The sequence below is a fragment of the Phyllostomus discolor genome, chromosome 3 (assembly GCF_004126475.2).
Source record: "Phyllostomus discolor isolate MPI-MPIP mPhyDis1 chromosome 3, mPhyDis1.pri.v3, whole genome shotgun sequence".
NCBI lineage: Eukaryota > Metazoa > Chordata > Mammalia > Chiroptera > Phyllostomidae > Phyllostomus > Phyllostomus discolor.
Window position 1 is genome coordinate 145,245,179 of NC_040905.2, and position 19,323 is coordinate 145,264,501.

Sequence of the window (19,323 nt, forward strand, 5' to 3'; positions counted from 1 at the left end):
TCAGTAATTGACAAGCGTTAGAAGTTGTTCAGTGGTGATTCCACCAGTGGGAGTTTTTCAGATACCCTTAGTTTAATAAAGAAGGAATGGCTTTGTTCGTTTACAGACCACATCACCTTAATCTCTTGGCATTAATGTCCAGTCACTGATCTTTCATTGATGAGTCAAAGAAATGAGAGCAGTTATGTTATTGGACAAAAAGCATCTAAGGGGGCTTGTATTGACTGAGGTACAGGGATTATAAATTTTACTATGTACATTTAATAAAGTACCAATTATTACCCATAACAGCTTCCCTTCTTTTAAATTCTGTATATTTCGATTAACTTGTGTTTTGATAGCTCATTCCTCATATATGTTACTGGTCCTGGAATGTTTAATGTATAGTTTTAGTTGCTGATGAAGAAATGAGTTTTTAATTTTGAGAAATATACTGTTTCAAATGATTCCATTTTTGATGCCTAATTACTTTGATATATCTGTTTTTTTCTCTGTTTTGTCCAGTCTGATCTTATTTGTGAAGAACAAATTGAGAAGCCAGTGGCTCAATTCTAGAGCATTTTTTGCCTGGTACTTGCAGCTGCCTGCCTTCCTTTCCACCCAAGTAATCTCAGTGTTGCTTGTCTTTGCCTATTATCTCACTTGTGAGGTTGTAAGAGATTCCAGCATAAACCTGAGTTTTAAATTGCTATCATTGGAGTAGATTGGTGTTCAGTGTTGTATTCCCTGTATCATCTTTAAATATTTAAATTGCAGACTCTCTAGCTGCCTCTTAAATTAGTTCTTTTACTTAGTAGTTTTGACATTTCATAACCTTGCTTCTCAGGCATTAAATATTCACCTGTTTAAATGGCAATGAAAATTTAAAATCCAAACCCATCTATTAATACAGAGAATGTTGGTTGGAGAACAGCTTGCACTTGGTGAAGGAGTAGCTATTTTGACCCCACTGGGACATATGCTGGAGTTTCGTCGTATTAAAGTATTACTAATACAGAACTCACCAAAAAACAAAGCCATCTCTTGGGTCTTCTCCAAGGGATTTTAGTCTTGAAGAACCATGGAGATAGACTTGATATTTTGAGGTTTAATAGTCCAAAAGTGGTTCTTTAAGTGAGTACTAAAGCAAGGCATCAGTATGTGCTCCAAATCCACAGAAAAAAATCAGAATGCTGAAGACTGCTTATAAATGCCAGATGCAAATTTGGTTTGGAAACTTATTTGAATCTCCAAAGGTGCAAGTTCTTATCCTACTGCAAGTTGTCTTCCTACTTCGGTCTAAGTATTTTTTTCTGTTTACAATTCTTCAAAGTGGAAGAAGGAGAAAAATACTTTCCTGGAAGGGAGGATGCTGATGACAGATATCCTTGATAGAGCAAGGGAAAGGGAGCTGCTCTGATTGCAGATCAGTAAAGTTGCAGGGATGAGACACAGCATACTGGTCTAGGAGAGGGCCAGTTGCCTTTACAAGTTTTGGGGGAAGTGGGGAGGGGTGGAGTGGGGTGGTGCATTACTCATTTAATTACATTCTAAAAGAAAGTAATAAAAGTAATTTCAAAATTCTAATGATGTGCAGTTTCTCTAGTCAGTCACAATTAGTGGCCATTCATCCTTTTTGGGGGGGGCGGGCGGAAAGTGACTTTTTAAATAAAAATTAAATAAAATAACTTTTGACCGACATAATTTCTAGTACCATCTTGTTTTCTGCTGTGCTCAGTTTCATTTTCTGTGTGTGTTTAAGAAAAAAACTGAGAGGCATTTTAATTTTTCTAAACTCTCAGAACAAGCGCGCTGATGAGCTGGCTGTGATTGTAGTGTGGTACCGTGGCAGAAAACCTGGACTAGAGAGAACATGGAGTCAGAAGATCAGAATCTGAATGAAGAGTTCAACACTTTGTGTGTACACTTAGGCACATTATTTACCTTGTCTGTTTCCCCAGCAGTAGAGTGCTAATGTGTGACCTCCTACCTCACAGTGCTGTTGTGAGGCACAAAAAAACATTGTATTTGAAAATGCCTTCCAAATGAAACCTTAGAAGCCTCTGAGTATACGGTAAATGGAAATATTTGTTACCTCCATGAGTTTACCTACAATTTAGTAGTTTTGTCCTGTCTTTGGTGATTGGAACCAGTTCGTTGACAAAGTTACTGAGAAACACTATTTTTAGAAGACTTGTTTTTGGTTCTAGGAGCCCTTGTAATATCCTTGGGCTGTGCCCAGGATTTGTCTTAATCAGGTATGGCAAGACATGCAGACACGGAAATGATTGTTAGGAAGGAAGAAGTTTATGCTCATGAAGCTCTAGCAACAGGAGTCACAGCATGCCGTGGTGCAGGGCCACACAGAGAAGCACCAGGGATGGTCTGAAGTCAGTGGGGAGAGGACAGGGCATAGCCCAGACCCTTTGTTTTGGGGTTCTCGTGGGAAGAAAAGGACGAGGCGCAGGGTAGAGTATGGTGAGTAGTAGTTTTACTATTTGCTAGTTTGAATAGTTTTGGAGGGCTATAGGGGTGGTCCCTAGTTGTCTAATACCTACCCCTGGAGTGGTTTAGGGCAAGGGAAATGTGGGTTTGGTGTGTGAGAGTTAGGTCAAGTAGATAGCAAGCAATGTGGGTTCTAGACTGGCTGGTGTGTGTGTCAAAGGTGGGCTGGCAGATGAGTCATTTACAGTCTCTAGGAATTAGCTATCCCTGGGAGGAGCACCCTCCTCAGGATCAAGGCCCTACATGCATCAATTATACAGAAAAATTAGAAAATGTAATCAATACAGGTTGGGAATTAAAGAAGCAGTATGAACTGAGGACTAGACATTGAAGGAAAAATAAAAGCAGATAATGTAACTGACCCAAGTGTGTGTTCAAAGCTTTATATAAGCACTAAATATAAACCTGTTTTCCTAAATATATTTTAGGATATCTTTTAAAACACTCCACCCACACCTCTCTGAAATGCACAAAGCAGTAAATGTCACTGCATGAGTACATTATTCTGGAGCACAGTAATGGACTCAGGTTACTCTCAGGTTTAACAGTCTGGGTCCTTACCTGCATTTTCAGATGCATATAGAGATAAATAATATTTATAATGTAGTCACCTAGATTTTTAGGCTCTGTGCTTGGCATTTTATGTGCACTAGAAATTATTTTATTATTCCTAATAACCATGTAAAGATGGTGCAGTTTTGTGGTAATAGACTTAAAGAATTTATCCAAGTTCACAGAGAACTTAACAAATTGAAACTAGTTTTGAGGCCAGGCAAATTGGTTAGAGAGCTGTCACCTTTAACTACTGTGACACTGTTTCATGCTGTGTTTGAGCTCATGGCTTTGTTGCTTGCTTTATTGGTCATTGGAAGTTAACCTTCTAACTTGGAGAATGTATAGATGTTTACTCTGTGGCCCATGGGAAGTGAATCTTTATATAGGGAATACTTCATTCACAGGATCTGCAGCTGAGAGCTCCCTGTCCCGAAGGAAAGCCCTGGAGTCCATTAGATACCAAGGGAGTCCCAGCAGCAGAGTTTCAGCCTGCCCAAATAACTGAGCATCATTTTTTAGGAACAAAATTGGTTCCTCATGTGTTCACATTCACTGAACGCATAAATGATTCATTGGCTTTATGTTTTCATTAGTCTATAGCTGTCCCCAAATTAGGTTCCATTTCAGTTGTTTTATTGATCACTTGGAATTTTCCTTCATTTCTTACTTTTCACTTATAGTATAGTTTCCCAACTTCATTTTTCTTTAAGTTCGTTCTTCTCAAGGGCTTCGGCACAGAGAAGAAAGAGTTATATTATTTATCTTCTCTCCACCACTGTTCCTAATTCCTTTTGTCTGTAGGACAGGACAACGCTAATGTGACTTCCAAGTATAGCCTTTGGTGCAACAGGCGTATTTATTTTCACTTGTTAATAGGCAAACTTACTGCATAAATGATGTATATTTAATGTTAACACTGTTCAGTAGGGGTGAAAGATGGCAAGACCTTTATAAAGTAGTATACAACTTGACTTTTTTTTTTCTGAGGGAAGGATGAAGCAAAGAAAGATCTTTACACAAAGAGCCACGGGCATGATTTAAACCATGGAGAAAATATTTCACTTTTTATATAAAATGCTGTTTAAATTGAAACTTTAAAAAAAGCAATGAAATAGGTTTAAAGTGGGTACTAGTGGGTGAAATGATCAGGCAGAGGTCATAACAAAATGGCACCCCAGTAAGTCAGTCTAGGATGAGACCCATTTGCCTTTTTTATGAGCAATCTGGAAGGGGGGGTGTATTGTGTGAAGTTTTTATCTTTGCAGGTATTGTGAAAGAGTTTACAGTTAAACCATAAAGAATGTGACCAGGAATAGCACATGAGACTCAGAGCTATCTGAGAATTGGCAAGGATAGAATACAGGCAAAGAGCAGTGGATTCCAATCTGGGCAAGATCTGGATGATCTGAACTGTCCCTTAAATGCTGTGGTCCAGTAAGCTGTCGTGGACCTGCAGGATCAGTGGGGTATTGGGTTGGCTTTACTCAGCAAATATTTTAGCGTTTATCATGTGCCAAGAGCCTGAGGGGAGGATATAGTGATAAGAGAGACTTCTGTAGTTCCTTCTTGCATGGCGCTTATATAAAGAATGTTACTTATAAACAAATACACTTGGACTCATTTTTGTCTTTATCCTTGTAGACTTTTGAATACTGTATCTCCAAGATAGGAGGCTTTTTGAAAGGGTACATAAAATGGTAGTAAATTAAGTCAATAAAGGGACTTAAGATCTTTTGTAATCAAGATCGAAGACTTGTTTTATCTTTTTTTATGGTTGAGTAGAATTCCACTGCATGCTAAGTAAAACAAGTCGGTCAGAAAAAAAGCTAAGAACCATATGATTTTGCTGATACGGGGAATATAAAATTGAAACTTGGAGATACAGAGCAGTGTGGTGGTTACCAGAGGAGGGCTCGGAGAGGAGAAGTAAAAGATACAACGGGTCAAATATGTGATGACAGAAGACAGTCTGACTTTGGGTAGTGGGCACACAATGCATCCACAGATCATGTATCATGGTAGTGTACACCTGAAAACCTGTATGACCCTAGGAGCCAATGTCATCCTAATTTAATTTTAAAAAGACTTGAATTTAAAGAAGACAGTGAGCAGGAAGATAGGAGATACAGCTCATTCACCTGTTTAAATCTGTGGGAATTTAGGGGTGACAGCTATTTTGGAATACTCAAAAGGACATACTTAGTAATAATAGGGTAAATTGTTTAGAAATATGGCACCACCACCCCCAGAGAGGGGAGAGTCTCAAAAACAGGTCACAAAAATAGCAGATGAATTTAGAGTCTTTGAAGTTAATCATTGGATTGGTTCCAAGCCCCTAGATATGGGGGTTGGCCCCACTGAGAACAGTCTGTTAACCACCAGTAGTGCCATGCTGCGTGCATCCTTGGTCTGTTTGGAAACTTATAAATCTAGGGATAAACATTTCTTTCTCTCCACCCAAAGGGATGGCATTTCCCATTGTTTAGAATTTCTCCAGCAATGAGTAAAACAGTTAATGTGGCGCTTGCTTTAACTTCAGTGTCTGTTGTGGACTTCTTAATGGAAAAGCTACAACTAACTTGAGGCAGTCTTTGAGGTTCCAAAGGGAGATAATTGAGTTTACATAGATGTTTAATTTCATTTTCCTTCCCCAGGTTTCCTACGCTCGCCCAAGTTCAGCCTCTATCAGAGATGCAAATTTGTACGTCAGTGGGCTCCCGAAAACGATGACTCAGAAGGAGTTGGAACAGCTTTTTTCACAATATGGGCGCATTATTACTTCTCGTATTCTTGTTGACCAGGTCACTGGTAAGTAGGCAGCTGCTCCAGATCATCTTTTGCACTTCCTGACTGGCAGATTGTAGAATACTCTAACTACCCATTATAGCAGTCTTGCCTCTAGAACACATCAGAGGTGTATGTGGGCCAGAAAATGCAATTTTCTTCTGGAATTGTTCATAAATATGCATGGATAAAGATAGAATGTGGAGTGTAGTGAGTGAGCTTGAATCATTTCCACCCCGAAGGTGTAGGTTCGAAGCCTGTTTCATGGCTTGTAATAAATTTACAGATGCTATAATCTTCATTTCCAAGCTGCCACATGAATACAGCCCCCATCCTCCTTATAAAGTACTAATAAACCATCTTATTTTTGTAAAAAGCATAGTTTAATGCAGCAACATGCAGCCAGTTCTCCAAGGGAGGATCACACTCCAGCTACCCTGGTGGTTGCTGTTAAGACTATTTTCTAGGGCTGTGCTGTGTTGTATAAGCATATGAGAGTTTGAAATTTTGAATGTTAAGCATCTATTTCATGCCCAATGTTAACTTTTAACCACACTGAAGTGAGAAGATGAGTATGTTTATTAAAACTTTTGTATGTAAGGAAGCTTTTCTGTAAAGCTTTTGAAGAAAAGCTAGCAATATAGATTTGATTTTGGATTTTTCTATTGTAAATGCAATGCTTATTATTTTAAAAACATACTGGAAATAGAGAAATATGGCGAGGCAGGGGAACAATCACCTGTAGTTCCATACACTCAAGTAGTTACTAAGATTTTGGGGGTTTTTTAGAAAGGAAACAGTCAGGTTTTCCTCTTTTCCTGGGTTTTCTCCCTTCTTTCTCCCCTCTTTCATTCTTCCTCTTCTTTTTCTCTCTCATTCTTCTTCTCTTTGTCTCGATTTTTTTATAGTAACACCACTAGAGATGCATTATGTAGTAGTGTGTCATATTATGTTTTTAAAGGAGATGGATTAACTACAGAATGAAATCAGGCCATTTTTAATTCTTCAGTGAAGATCAGTTAGTTGATCTGAATTTGATCAGAAGCAGCCGTTATGCTCCTCTGTGCTGTTAATTAGACTCATAGGCAGCTAAGCACCGTACTAAAGGGTTCTGGGTAGAATGATATCTGCCATCATATACATGCTTAGGAGAATGGCCTACAGGTTTTGCAGTATGGAGAACATTTAGTCTAGTGAGGTAATGTAAAAATATGGTCTTCTTAGCTGCATTTCACAATCTTCCTCATACATTCTGTCACAATCACACAGGCTGCTAATCATATAAAATAGAAATCCAGGCCTAGAAATCCAGATAGATTTGTTTAAATCAACAAAAGTGTCCTTTCGTTTTGTTCCTATCATTCATGCTTTTCAATGAGGACTCAGTGAATTGAGAGTAGATGTCACCTGTGTTACAGAAAGTTCTTGTCTGAACTGCGAGTCCCTCCTGAGTACTTAGGCACCAGGCGGGCCTGCCTTGCCCCACCTGGTTTAGGCATTGGTTCTCCAGTGGGGCCCTGCACCTGCAGCATCAGCATTCTCCTGGAACACTGTTAGGAATGTGAATTCCTAGACCCCTCCCAAAACTTAATGAATAAAATTCTGAGGGTGGCATGTCACCAGTCCCTTCAGGGTATCTGATGCATGCTCAGACTTGAGGACTACTGGTTTAGGTGACTCGGGCTGTGTAGAGGCCATTTTGTTGCTACTTGATACTTTCCTCATGGAATAGTGAAGATCCCCATTAACTGATTCTTAACAGGAGCTTGTGGATAACTAAAAGAATGTATTTTCTGTCATGTCATCATTTCATCTTTATATACTTAATGGCTTTCAAGGCAAAATTATTCCCTCTACCTGAAATGAAAAATCCTGTAATTTTGTTATTCAGACTTTGGGTGGTAAGAGTGTGCAAGGGGTATAGCTTAAATAGGAAAGATAAAGTGGATGGTAAGGGCTGTCTGAGATAAACACGTGTGGAAATATTTTATTATTTCCTACCTTAGAATAAACTCCTAAGCAATTGAATTTACACAATATTCATTGTAAGCAAGCAGGCCATTATTCCTTTTTAAAGTTTCTGTAAATCATGATGGTCTAGTGTGTTTTCTCAGTCCATCTTTCTCAAAAACTTTTCATTCTTTTCTTCAGTGACATACTTTGAATCATCCACATTTTTCTAGCCACTAGTCCCAAGCTGGTACTGTTAGTATCGATTGGCTTGCCAAAAAGTGTTTCCCTGCACTGCTTATCTCACGATGGCCAGCTGTGGTCACCTTCACAGGCCTGTTGAAGCTTAATTAAATGGAATGAGTTGGGTTTCCCTTTACCATTTCTCAAAAGCTGGACAGGTATTCATCATCCCTCTGCTTTCCCATTCTTGTCTCTCAAAGTGAAAACAGCATGAGACAGGAAAGGGCATTCCATAGTCAGAAGTGATGCCAGAAAGCTTTGAGGTTTGACTTCCGTTTCACTTTTAAAATCTAGATCCTCTTTTACCTGTTTTTCTTCCATATAATATTATTTCTCTAATAAAATATAACTGGTTTAAAGCAGTGGAGAAGCTTCAGGGAACCAGAAAATCTTCAGACACTTTCCTTAAAGGACCAGTGTTCTATATGATTTTACTACGATAATTTTATTTAAAAATTTAGCTGAAGTAGATCTTTCTACCACTGTGCATGTATTTTTCTCATAGCTTTTTAAGCAAATGCCTGGTTCTGCTCCCCTTGTTACAAGAAAGGGAGCTACTGGGTCCATCATTTCTGAGCCACTTGTCCAGTACCATAATTTAAAAAATGAAACTCAGGTGCACTGTTGACATTACTAAAGAGAGTGTGTTGGCAGAAGGTAAGGCAGGGGAGAGAAAACTTGGACATACCAGTGTGCTTTAGTTTTTTCTTAGCTTATTGGTAGGCATGTGATAATGTATATTCTATTTGTATAGGTAACTCCATGCATTAAAATAATACAAAATTGTGATTCTAGACTGAATTACTTCTAAATTAAAGTAAAACTTTCCTCCTCTGATTTTGTGGCAGATGTTATATGTGAGTGAAAACACATTCTTGAGAAGGAACAATTAATTTATCCTTTCTTCTTTTCCTCCTCTCTCTTTCCACTCTCTCTTTCCCAAATCCTTTCCCAAATCTACCATAGGCATATCAAGGGGTGTAGGGTTTATTCGATTTGACAAGCGGATTGAGGCAGAAGAAGCTATCAAAGGCCTAAATGGCCAGAAACCTCCTGGTGCCACAGAGCCAATCACTGTAAAGTTTGCTAATAATCCAAGCCAAAAAACCAATCAGGCCATCCTCTCCCAGCTGTACCAGTCTCCAAACAGAAGGTATCCAGGACCATTAGCTCAGCAGGCACAGCGTTTTAGGTAAGTCTGGTCTCATTCTTATGCCCAGCTATTAAACTTAGAGCTCGCACGTTCACTGTCTAATACTGTTATTCACAGGATCTCTGATTTGCTACTAGTTGTTGTTATGGTTTTCTTTCTTTTTCTTACTGGCACAGAGGAAACCTGCTTGGGGAATAGTATTGTCTTTTGCTAATACTGAAAGTGGGAACAAAAGGACAATAACCTACAGCAGTGAACCTTAATGGGGCAGGGGAACAGGAGGGCAGAGGGTGTAATTTTGCCCATCAGGAGACATTTGGCAGTGTTTGGAGACATTTATGTTGGCATAACTTGGGTGGAGGGCACTACTGGCATCTAGTGGGTAGAGGCCAGGGATGCAGCTAAACATCTTGTAATGTGCATATCTAGCCCCTAATGACAGGTATCCACCTGCAAACATCAGTAGTGCCAATGTGGAGAGACCCTGACCTACAGGATGCTGCATTCTTCTTAACTGTTTCCAGGGCTTTCAGTTTTCAATTCCCCTTTTTTACTTTTTTTCTTGATAACATTTTATTCTTCTGCTTCAGTTTTTAGGTCAAGCTTTTAGTTACTTTGGTTTATAATAGGTGCAGCACTAAGGGCATATAACCTATTTGAATACATAAAATTTCTACAAACAAATCCTTCTCCCCTTTTAAATTTTTATAGAGGTTGGCAAACCTTTACTCTAAAGGGCCAGATAGTATATATTTTAGACTTTGTGGGTCATGATCTCTGTTGCATATATGTCTTTAAAAAAAATAACAACAACTGTTTAAAAAAACCGAAACCATTCTTAGCTCCTGGACTGGGCTGAAACAGATGGCAGTCTGGATTCGGACTGTGGGTGGTAGTTTTCAGACCTCTGTGTATGTCCATAGAATGACCATGCATCTTTAGCTCAAAAAAATCTGTTTTGTAGATAGGTATAAATACTCCAGTTTTTTAAGTTCTATTCTAATCCTGAGGTAACAACTCAACCAAGTGATTTAAAAACATCCCTAATTTGCATGTGAGAAGAACACTGACTTTAAGATGTTACACAGAGCACAAAACAAAATCACCCAGTTTTTATTTTCAAGAACATTTTTTATTATCATTTTTGGCCATATGGTGTACTTCAACCATAATGCCATCTAACCCCATGCTAATTTGTTTTCAATTACAAGTGTGTATCAACTTTCTTTCCTTGCTTGGGGCAGAATAATTATCAAAAATATAATCACAAATATAGCTTAATAAGGAGTGATGTGTTTTTGAGCTTAAATCACATGCATTTTTTTCATTGGGATATTTAAAGTGCTAAAAAATGGTGATAAAAATCAGTCAGATATTACCCTTTAAAAATAACACTCAATTATGTCACCTGAGGTCTGAGAAAGAGATTTGCCATGAACATTGTGTTCAGTTCTTCCTAGGGTGGGTTTTGCTCTGGGAGAAGAGGTGATGCATTCAAAAGGCTCTATTTGGAACTGGATAACTGGGTACCAGTTGACTGAGCCTTGTGTTCTCTCTGCTTTAACTTTGTGAGATTAAAAAAAAAAGCATTGGCAGAAAGGGAGCACCGCTGTTCTTGACTATAGTGGGCTGGCGGTGGTGTGATCGGCTGGAGGGAGAGCGGTGTGGGGCTGCTTGATCCTTCCCCTTGCACAGAGACCCTACAGAGCCCTTTTTTCCCTCCCTGTTTTTCTTTTTTTAGCCGCACCTGTAGGTTTCATCTGTGGAATCTTAAGTGAATAATAACTTTTTGCAAATTTAGCACAGACAAGCTTGAAGGAATTCTGTATGTGTTTCCTAGGCAGACCAGCTAGCTACCTGCAGAGCTCTTTGGGGCTTAGATAGAGGGAAGTTCTGTGGAACTTGTTGATTTTAACACTGTGAAAGTATAGAAATGTTTGAGTTAGTAGAAAGCTGTAGTAGTTCAAATTGTTGTTTTTGCTGTTTCTGATCTAAGCTCTGGTTTTTGTTTTATGGTAGTTTAAAATTAACAATTAAGTAAATTAATTAAGTAATCTATTAAGTAAAATTGTTCTTAGAATTAAGGTTGAATTCTGAGGAAGATTGGACAAAGGGACTGAAATGACAGGACCTTCAGGAGACTTTCTCATTGAAATGGCAAGGCATGTTGGGAACTCACATACCAGGTTGTTGATAACTACAGTATCTGCTCTCAACCTGACCTAGCCCCCACTCCTAGCATGACCTGTGTTTTTTCGTTTTTAATTGTTCAAGTACAGTTGTCTCTGTTTTCCCCCCATGACTTCCCCCCACCCCACCCATCCCCACCTCCCACCCTTGATCCCATCCCTTTCCCTTTGTCCATGTGTCCTCCAAACATGTTCCTTGACAACCCTCCCCCATTTCCCCCCCATGATCTCCCTCCCGCTCCCCTCTGGTTACTACCTGTGCTTTTTATTTGTAGTTGGGAGAAGCTTTACAGGATGTTCTAATGGTTGAATTTAATAGCTTATAAAAATAGTATATTGTGCCCATTCTGTACTTTTATCTTTTAGCTCCATATGTAATTTACCTGGGAATTCTTCTTTTCCTTAACTCCTGTAATTTTTTTTGTGTGGGGGGGAGAATAAGAGTTGTCTGTTGTAAGGCAAATTCTTGTTAAGAAAATAGGGAAGAGTCTTAATAGGTTCCTAACTCTTGTATCCATTGCTCCACTTAACATTCCTACCAAAATCTCTGTCCATCTAGTAAGTTTTGAACTAGTCTTTGAGTTCAGTGAAGGTGTGTGGTCTAGACTGAGTGTTAGAAGAAGCTGAGAGCCTTCATTCCCCTAGTTCAGTTTTAACCTGGGGTGTGTTTGGTTGCTTTTTTTAGATGCCTTTACAAACTTGGCTAGTGTTACATTGATCCCCCCTCCCCCTGTTAAATTAAGATCGAATCTTCTTTTACCACGTAAAGACTCTTGAATTAAGGACTTGCTTGTTTTGTTGGCATTTTGTTCTTCTCTGTTAATTTAAGTCTAGGTCATTTCACAAATACTCTATGTCCTAATGCTCTTAGCCTTGAGTGTGTCACATTCCAGTGGACACTTAGGACATTTCTCACTGGATTTATATGTTGTCACAGTACTCTTGGAATTGAGAGAGATTGGAGAACACAAATTATAATTATTAAGGATACTTTTAATATTCTTGGAATGCATATCTTTTAAAGTCAAAAAATTAAAATTTATGTAATCAGAGTTAAGTTTAAAAGTGGGCTTGTGAAATTTATGACTCAGTCAACTCACAAGAATAATTAAAGAATTGACACGAGCACTACTGATTGAACATGGTTATTTAACTGACTACAGTTTTAAAAATAAAACCATTCTTATTTATTTTGGTGGATAGTGTAATTTAAGCTCCTTAAGTATATTTGTGGGACATGGTATCTGAATTAAACTTTAAGTCAGGTTTTTTTTATCTCTTCATGTGGAGCAGCTTTAATTTTACTGAATGTGGTCTAGTCTGATGGCCTGTGTTGCCTGCTTCAATAAACCTTGATGTATTTTTCAAGGAGCCTTTTAAAAAAGCACTTGAGCTGCATCGAAGGCATGTGCTGGTTGCACTGCCACAGTTTCCTTTGGGAAGAAACTGGTATCAATTCTGAATAATTTTTTTCTCTCTTAGAGGACAGATGATACCATCTAATTGGATAAGGGGGTAAGTTGTTGATCTCATTGGGGTTTAACTTCAAAGCAAATCTTGGTCAGTGCTTTGGAGCAGTTTTGAGAACCATTATTCTGGGAGTCTAGAGTTTTATTTTCTTAGTAGTAATCTTTGTTTATATATTTATTTGACTTGAATTGACTTCACACTTTCCGTTTTACTTGCCCCTGGGTCATTGTGTGTCAGAGTGTTTGTTCCCATAGTGTGTCAGCTAAATTTCTTGGAGACTAGACAGGTAACTTCATTTTATTCTGTACTTATAATAAACACCTAGCTTTGAAATGGGAGTGCTCCACCTAATTATGGTTCCATTTGAAGTCTTGACTAGTTACAGTTTGAGTTGTATTCTTAGAATAGAAGGTTTCTACCCTCTCTTGAAAATAGTGAAAACTTGCTTAAGAGATTTACCTCTGTATTGGGGTTGGTGTCTAAGCTTCCGGTGGCAGAGTAGGTCAGTCCCTACCTAGTCCAAATTAATGAGCAGAGGTGATGTAACTTTATTTTGAATGAATTAATAAAGTTGCCTCTGCCTCTGAACCTGCCAGCACGTTGGAAGGAGACTTCAGTATCTCAATATGCTGCTATTCCATTCTACAGGTTTCATATGCTAAATGCATTCTGTATTGATCGTTCCAACAGTTTTATGAAACTCTCTGTATCTTACTACTTTATGGTTGGTCTTATAATTTGTGCGCACCTTTATTTCCAATAAAGGCCTTTCTTTGTGGCCTTTATTTTGAAATATAAAGACATGGCATCTCTGACTGTAGTCACCACCTCTGTATGAAACAAAGCCCTCCTGCCTGTGTAGTCTGAGCACACATGTGCAAACCGTCTCCCCAGCCAGCTCTCCTGATAGCTTTTATTCTGGGTTAAGCAGTTAGGGATAGCGTTGGTTGCCTCATTGCTTGTATTCAGTCAGGAGATGCTTAGTGCAAACCTGTTCCTGGGATGGTGGCGGGACATGACAGACTCGCACACAGATGAAGATCCTTTGTTCTGTTCTCGTATACTTTGCATTACATCAGCCCAGTTCTTTCTTTACAGTTTTATAAAGCACACAAAGTCCCAGGGGTGACTGGGGACAGGAATGTCTGAGATTCTTTTCCCAGTTCTGAAGGACCTGAAAGGTATTTTTCGGCTTTTATAAAACCAGAAGGGGTTGTTCTCTCATGTGCTTTAGCTTTGCTTGAGGCCACAGGTGTTAGATTATGAGGCTGAAGCTCTGAATTTTCAAACTCACTTTTCACATAGGGATTAAAAGGGAGAAAAATCCTTTCCTGACCCCTGGGTCTTACTTGGAGAGTGTCAGACATTGTGGCAGTTAATGCTGGTCATATGGGCAGTGTGCAAGTTTTACGCCCACCTCCTCTAAACACATGCAGTTCGTTGGTATGCAATGTAGAGATTGGAACTCTTTGAAACTGATAAATCAAGTACTATAAAATCAATTTAATTTTTGAAGTAGGAAAAGGGTACCCACCTACCCACCCCAAATACTTTCTTTTTAAAAAACATATGAGAAGGTCAAGTTGATTTGTTTCTACCTGGCTTCTTAACACTTCGAGTAGGGCTACCCTTCTTGTATCAAAATAAGCATCAGGCTTGGGGTCTGAACTCCCTTTGTTGCTCACTGGAGCGGGGAGCCTGTCGTCTTTCTTTCTCTGGACCCTAGCAGAGCACATTGATAAATGAGGGGTTAGCTGAGTTTGTGTATAAGGTTATTTCTACCTGTTGCACTACTTTGATCTAAAACATGAAAGTCCTTCAGAGTTGGGAGATTGAAGGGAAATTTATGGAGTTCTGTAAACTGCAGAGTACCCCCATTTAACTAGTCCTGTGGTCTTGGGCAAGTCACTTAAACTGTGTGCTTTAGTGTACTCAGGAACCAATCAAGTTGCAAGAATTAAAATAGTATTAAGGACATGTAGGTGTATGCAGAGCACTTGGGACTTGCCTGGCAAAAGGTGAGAACCACACTGTTAACTATTCCAGAACCTCCACCTTTCCTCACTGAAAGGCTTCCTCAGATGACCACCAGTGTTTTTCCTGCATCACACTGACCCTTGTAGAGATAAACTTGTATCCATTAGAAAAGTTAGTGTCTTATGGCATCAATTGCGCATTCTCTGTGAAAAGCCCCAATTTTTGACTTTACATACAATTAATATACAGATATCCCCTTGGAAGATGGCAGTAACAAGCCCAGCTTTCTTGGACATCAAGGGGAAAAATTAAAAACTGAAATTTGCTAAATGTGTGTTTTGCAGGTTGGACAATCTGCTCAATATGGCTTATGGAGTAAAGAGGTAATGATAGAGGTTCACGATACTCATAATCCCTTCCTATAAGTGATTAAGTTTCTTTGATTTGGGGAGTGACCCCCTTCATAAGTTTGTGTTGGGTTTTCTTTTGCATGTACAACCTAATGAAAAGCTGCTTTTCGGAGCACGGTCAACTCAAGGAACATCTCTCTATCACTGGATGCCACCTGGTCTTTAAAAACCCATTGTTTATTTTATATTGCATTGCGACGTTATAGCATGTTTACATATGTGTTGCACCGCTCCCCCAATCCTGCTTAGATCCATAAGCCAGTTCTAAATAATATTTTTGTTATTGTAGATAATCAGTACAGCACATAATGACCATTTCATAACTTATTAACGCCTTGATAGTATAGCATGTCACTGCAAGCTACACACAGACTTCGACTGAATCATCAAATACATAGTTGTACATCTCTGTTGGGGGGAGCGGGGTAATAAAACTCTGGGATGGGAAAGAGAAAAGAAAGAAAGTCCATTGCTGTAACCATCGTGTTTCTGTTGTGTGTGTTTGTGTGTATGTGTTCTTGTTTCCTGTTTTGTTCAGTAGGTTTTCTCCAATGACCATTGATGGAATGACCAGTCTGGCTGGAATTAATATCCCCGGGCACCCAGGAACAGGGTGGTGTATCTTTGTGTACAACCTGGCTCCTGATGCAGACGAGAGTATCCTGTGGCAAATGTTTGGGCCTTTTGGAGCTGTCACCAACGTGAAGGTCATCCGTGACTTTAACACCAATAAATGCAAAGGTTTTGGATTTGTGACTATGACAAACTATGATGAGGCCGCCATGGCAATAGCTAGCCTCAATGGATACCGTCTGGGAGACAGAGTACTGCAGGTCTCCTTTAAGACCAACAAAACGCACAAAGCCTAATGCGCTCTTGTCCTCAGTCCATTTATATATGAAAACTATACAACAAAGGCAAGTTAAGAGAAACTTTATACATTAGTAAATGTCTTTGTAAGTCAGTGTTGAGATGGGGATAAAACGACTACTTAGCATCCTAAGAAATATGTGAGATTTTTTATTGCTAGTATTTGAATTAAAACTTCTTAAATATCTTTTATGTTTGAATATGGACAAGAGGTACAGGGTTTTTACCTGTCACATTGCATTCTATTGCCTTCTTTGAAGAAGGTGGACCTTTTAAAGTGTTTCAGCTAAGGGAAGACATTTCTTTTCTTTTTACATAACTGCCTTGAACCTGTGAGTAAATATTGAGGCTTTGTGTTGTAATTCTTCAGTTGGTTATGTCTTTTTCCCCCCTTTTCTCTTTTTTTCTGATTAGCTTTGTGTTTTGTTTACATTTAAAGCATTGCTGTTACGTCTAAGAAAAGTATTTTGAAGTTTACATTTTTATTTATGGAGTTAAAACAGTATTTATTTTGTAATTATGATTTGGGTTGGGGAAGGGGGGGCTACATTATAAACGCTTATTGTAAGAATACTGGAGAACTTTTCGTAAAGCAGTACCTTGCCAAAGAGATAAGAGCCTCTTTGATGTGGGTTTAAAAAAAGCATCTATTTTTATAAAAAAGAAAATTTGGAGAAACTTTTTACTGGTCCTGGAACAAATATTTTGACTTGAATACTTTGAGAAATCTCTTCATATGACACCTAGTGAGCTTTTAAAATTTACCAGGAAATTTGCAGCGGTTGGAAAATTTAGAAAGATTTATGATGTAGAAAATACTTTTGAGATCTTTGTATGAGAGGAATAGAATCAATGGGGGAAACAAACACTGCTGGTTTCGTTTTTGTAATCACCAGTGGAGTGTCTGATCATCCTGGTTATTAGGTGGCTCACATTGATTTGTGATTTTGAAACAAATAAAAAAAATTTACAAAAGAATATATAAGAGCAGGCAAGAAATTTAAATTACCAAGAGATGGGGGAAAAAAATCTGTTCTTCCTAAAGAAATCCCTTCAGATAGAGCTCATGGTGTTTAGTGATGTACTTGCAGTATTGTTTGAAGAATTGTTTTGTCTTAAGGAAAAAAGATGTTGCACATGATTTGTACTGCAGCAGATCGGCAAGCGTGATCTGAGCTGGATATATTTGAAGGTATTTTGAAAGTTATGTTCGAGGCTAACACCTGAGCTTTGTGTAATGTAAATAAGACCTTGTGTTTATGACCCTTTCAGCTAATTTGATTTTTTTTCCCTTACATGCCAAGTGATGTTCAGGTTTTGAATGTTTTTGTATCAGTTTTTTCCTTTGTAAATGGCATTAACATTGTTACTTGAGGTCTTGCTTAATCACTTTTGTTGTCCTGAGGACTTGAATTTACAGTGCATCAGATTTGTTGCTAATTTTGTCTGTAGATAGTCTAGCTTCAGCTGTTTATGGTGATGCTACATTTTCGTTTATAAATATGTTTGTGGTAAAAAAATGAGTATAACCATAGGTTTTGAACAAATTTCCTTACATTTTTCATACAAAAATCATAAATATCTGTATGCTATTGAAATTTAACTTTGTATGATGCTTAAACCACTATTTGGGGAAATAATAAAATAAGTCTTTACCATGTATGAAAGAAATTTTAAAAAATACAAAATATTTTCTGATTAGCATCTAGCTTATAATAAATTTTCAAAAGAGCTGAAGGCAGGTATGCCTTCATCAGGATGCACTGAGAACTATATAGTTACGTCCTGCTTTTTGTATAAACTGAGATGCTCACGTGCTTCCCCTTAGAACAGGCAATGTGCTATGCATAACATAGTTGTACATTATCTTTGCAGTTGCGTTGAGTTTTATTTTTTATTATTTAAAATTGTAGTTATAAAAATTTCAGTATAGTACAGTACATATACTGTGAGGCGCGTGCTAAAGTGAATAAGCGAGTTTTCATGCTGACCCACTCAATGCTATTCAGAAATCAATTGGCTTAGCACTTTCTCATATCCTTAGGTGCATTTAGATTGTCAGAGTTAACCTTCTGAGTTAAAAAAAACTGAAAAACTAAAAAACAAAATACATGTATATACTTAAAAAAAAATAAGGTTTCCCTCACGGGAAAACAGCATCTACATGCTTCTTTCCTATACTACTGTAGCAAACCGAGGCATTGATGAGAGGGCATGCAAATTGTGCTTCACTTTACAGTGTTTATCAGAGCACTTAATAAAATGTAAGGCTGGTATTTATTTGAAGTTGTACAGTATGACTTAATTCACATCTGTTGGAATAGAAAATATATTCTGTTGAGTATTTAAGAGGCTGTACATGTTTTCTTTTGTGTTTGGATTCTTTGTACTTTTTCATGTTCAGTACATCAATAAACAAAGTTGAAGGGAAAGATCAGTGTGGTGAGTAGGTCTTTATACACATTTGGGGGCTCCTGTGCTCAGTCTAATATAAACTTGCTCTCTTTGAGTGAAAAGAGATTCCCTCAGACCGTTAGTTGAAAGTAGTGTTATGGAAAGTAAAAATTTCAAAAGGCGTGTTAATTGAAGTGGAATGTGCAAAAATTTTTGAAGGACACCATCTGATTAGTTAGCTTTCAAATATTCCTTGATGAATACTTTTTATAGGGAGATGTGCTTTCATTGGCTAGTTGCAATGTTTGGGTAATTGGATGCTGACATCATTCTATAGCTCTGATTAATAACCGTCAACTTTTTTTTTTTTTTTACAAATGGGAGTTGTCCTCACATATTTATTTGGTTTAAAGAGAAGCTGAATAGAAGGAAGGTCACTTATTCTGCTTTCACTGTCAAGATTTAATTCACCCATCGGATTAACTGTTGGTGTGTGAAATTTATATTTGTTGTCCAAATGCCAGATTGTAAAGTGATTCTTCTCTAAAATCAGAAGCTCAGTTTTAATTAGGGTAGGGTTGATGTGAGGAGCACATATGTACAAATCATGAACTGTGCCAACCCCGTGTTTCACATACATATTCAGTTCTTATGACACATCCCTAACAGAAGAATCTTTCTTGCTGCTCTTTTATGCAAAGATTCTACTTCTTTAGAACTTCAGAAAATTTAATAAAGTCAAAATTCTTTTTCTTTTTTTTTTTTTTTTACAAAGTATACTCACTGGCTTCTCTTCATTTAATTGTATCTGTCAGCTTTTTTGGTAGAAAGCCATTCTAAAAAA

General features: G+C 38.0%; 1 protein-coding gene across 9 annotated transcripts in view; it reads left to right on the forward strand.

Moving 5' to 3' along the window:
* The window catches only part of ELAVL2 (ELAV like RNA binding protein 2), a 127,908-nt gene extending 109,391 nt beyond the window's left edge, over nucleotides 1–18,517 (forward strand). For 4 of the 9 annotated variants that reach the window (XM_036021536.1, XM_028517415.2, XM_028517446.2 and 1 more), the window contains 4 exons: nucleotides 5,694–5,847; nucleotides 8,983–9,208; nucleotides 15,150–15,188; nucleotides 15,754–18,517. In XM_036021536.1, coding sequence (XP_035877429.1) covers nucleotides 5,694–5,847; nucleotides 8,983–9,208; nucleotides 15,150–15,188; nucleotides 15,754–16,084 — 750 coding nt within the window. In that variant the 3' untranslated portion in view covers nucleotides 16,085–18,517. The remainder of the gene's footprint in view (nucleotides 1–5,693; nucleotides 5,848–8,982; nucleotides 9,209–15,149; nucleotides 15,189–15,753) is intronic. The other 5 variants (XM_028517402.2, XM_028517422.2, XM_028517455.2 and 2 more) reach the window with 3 other exon arrangements.
* The last annotated feature ends 806 nt before the right edge of the window (nucleotides 18,518–19,323 follow it).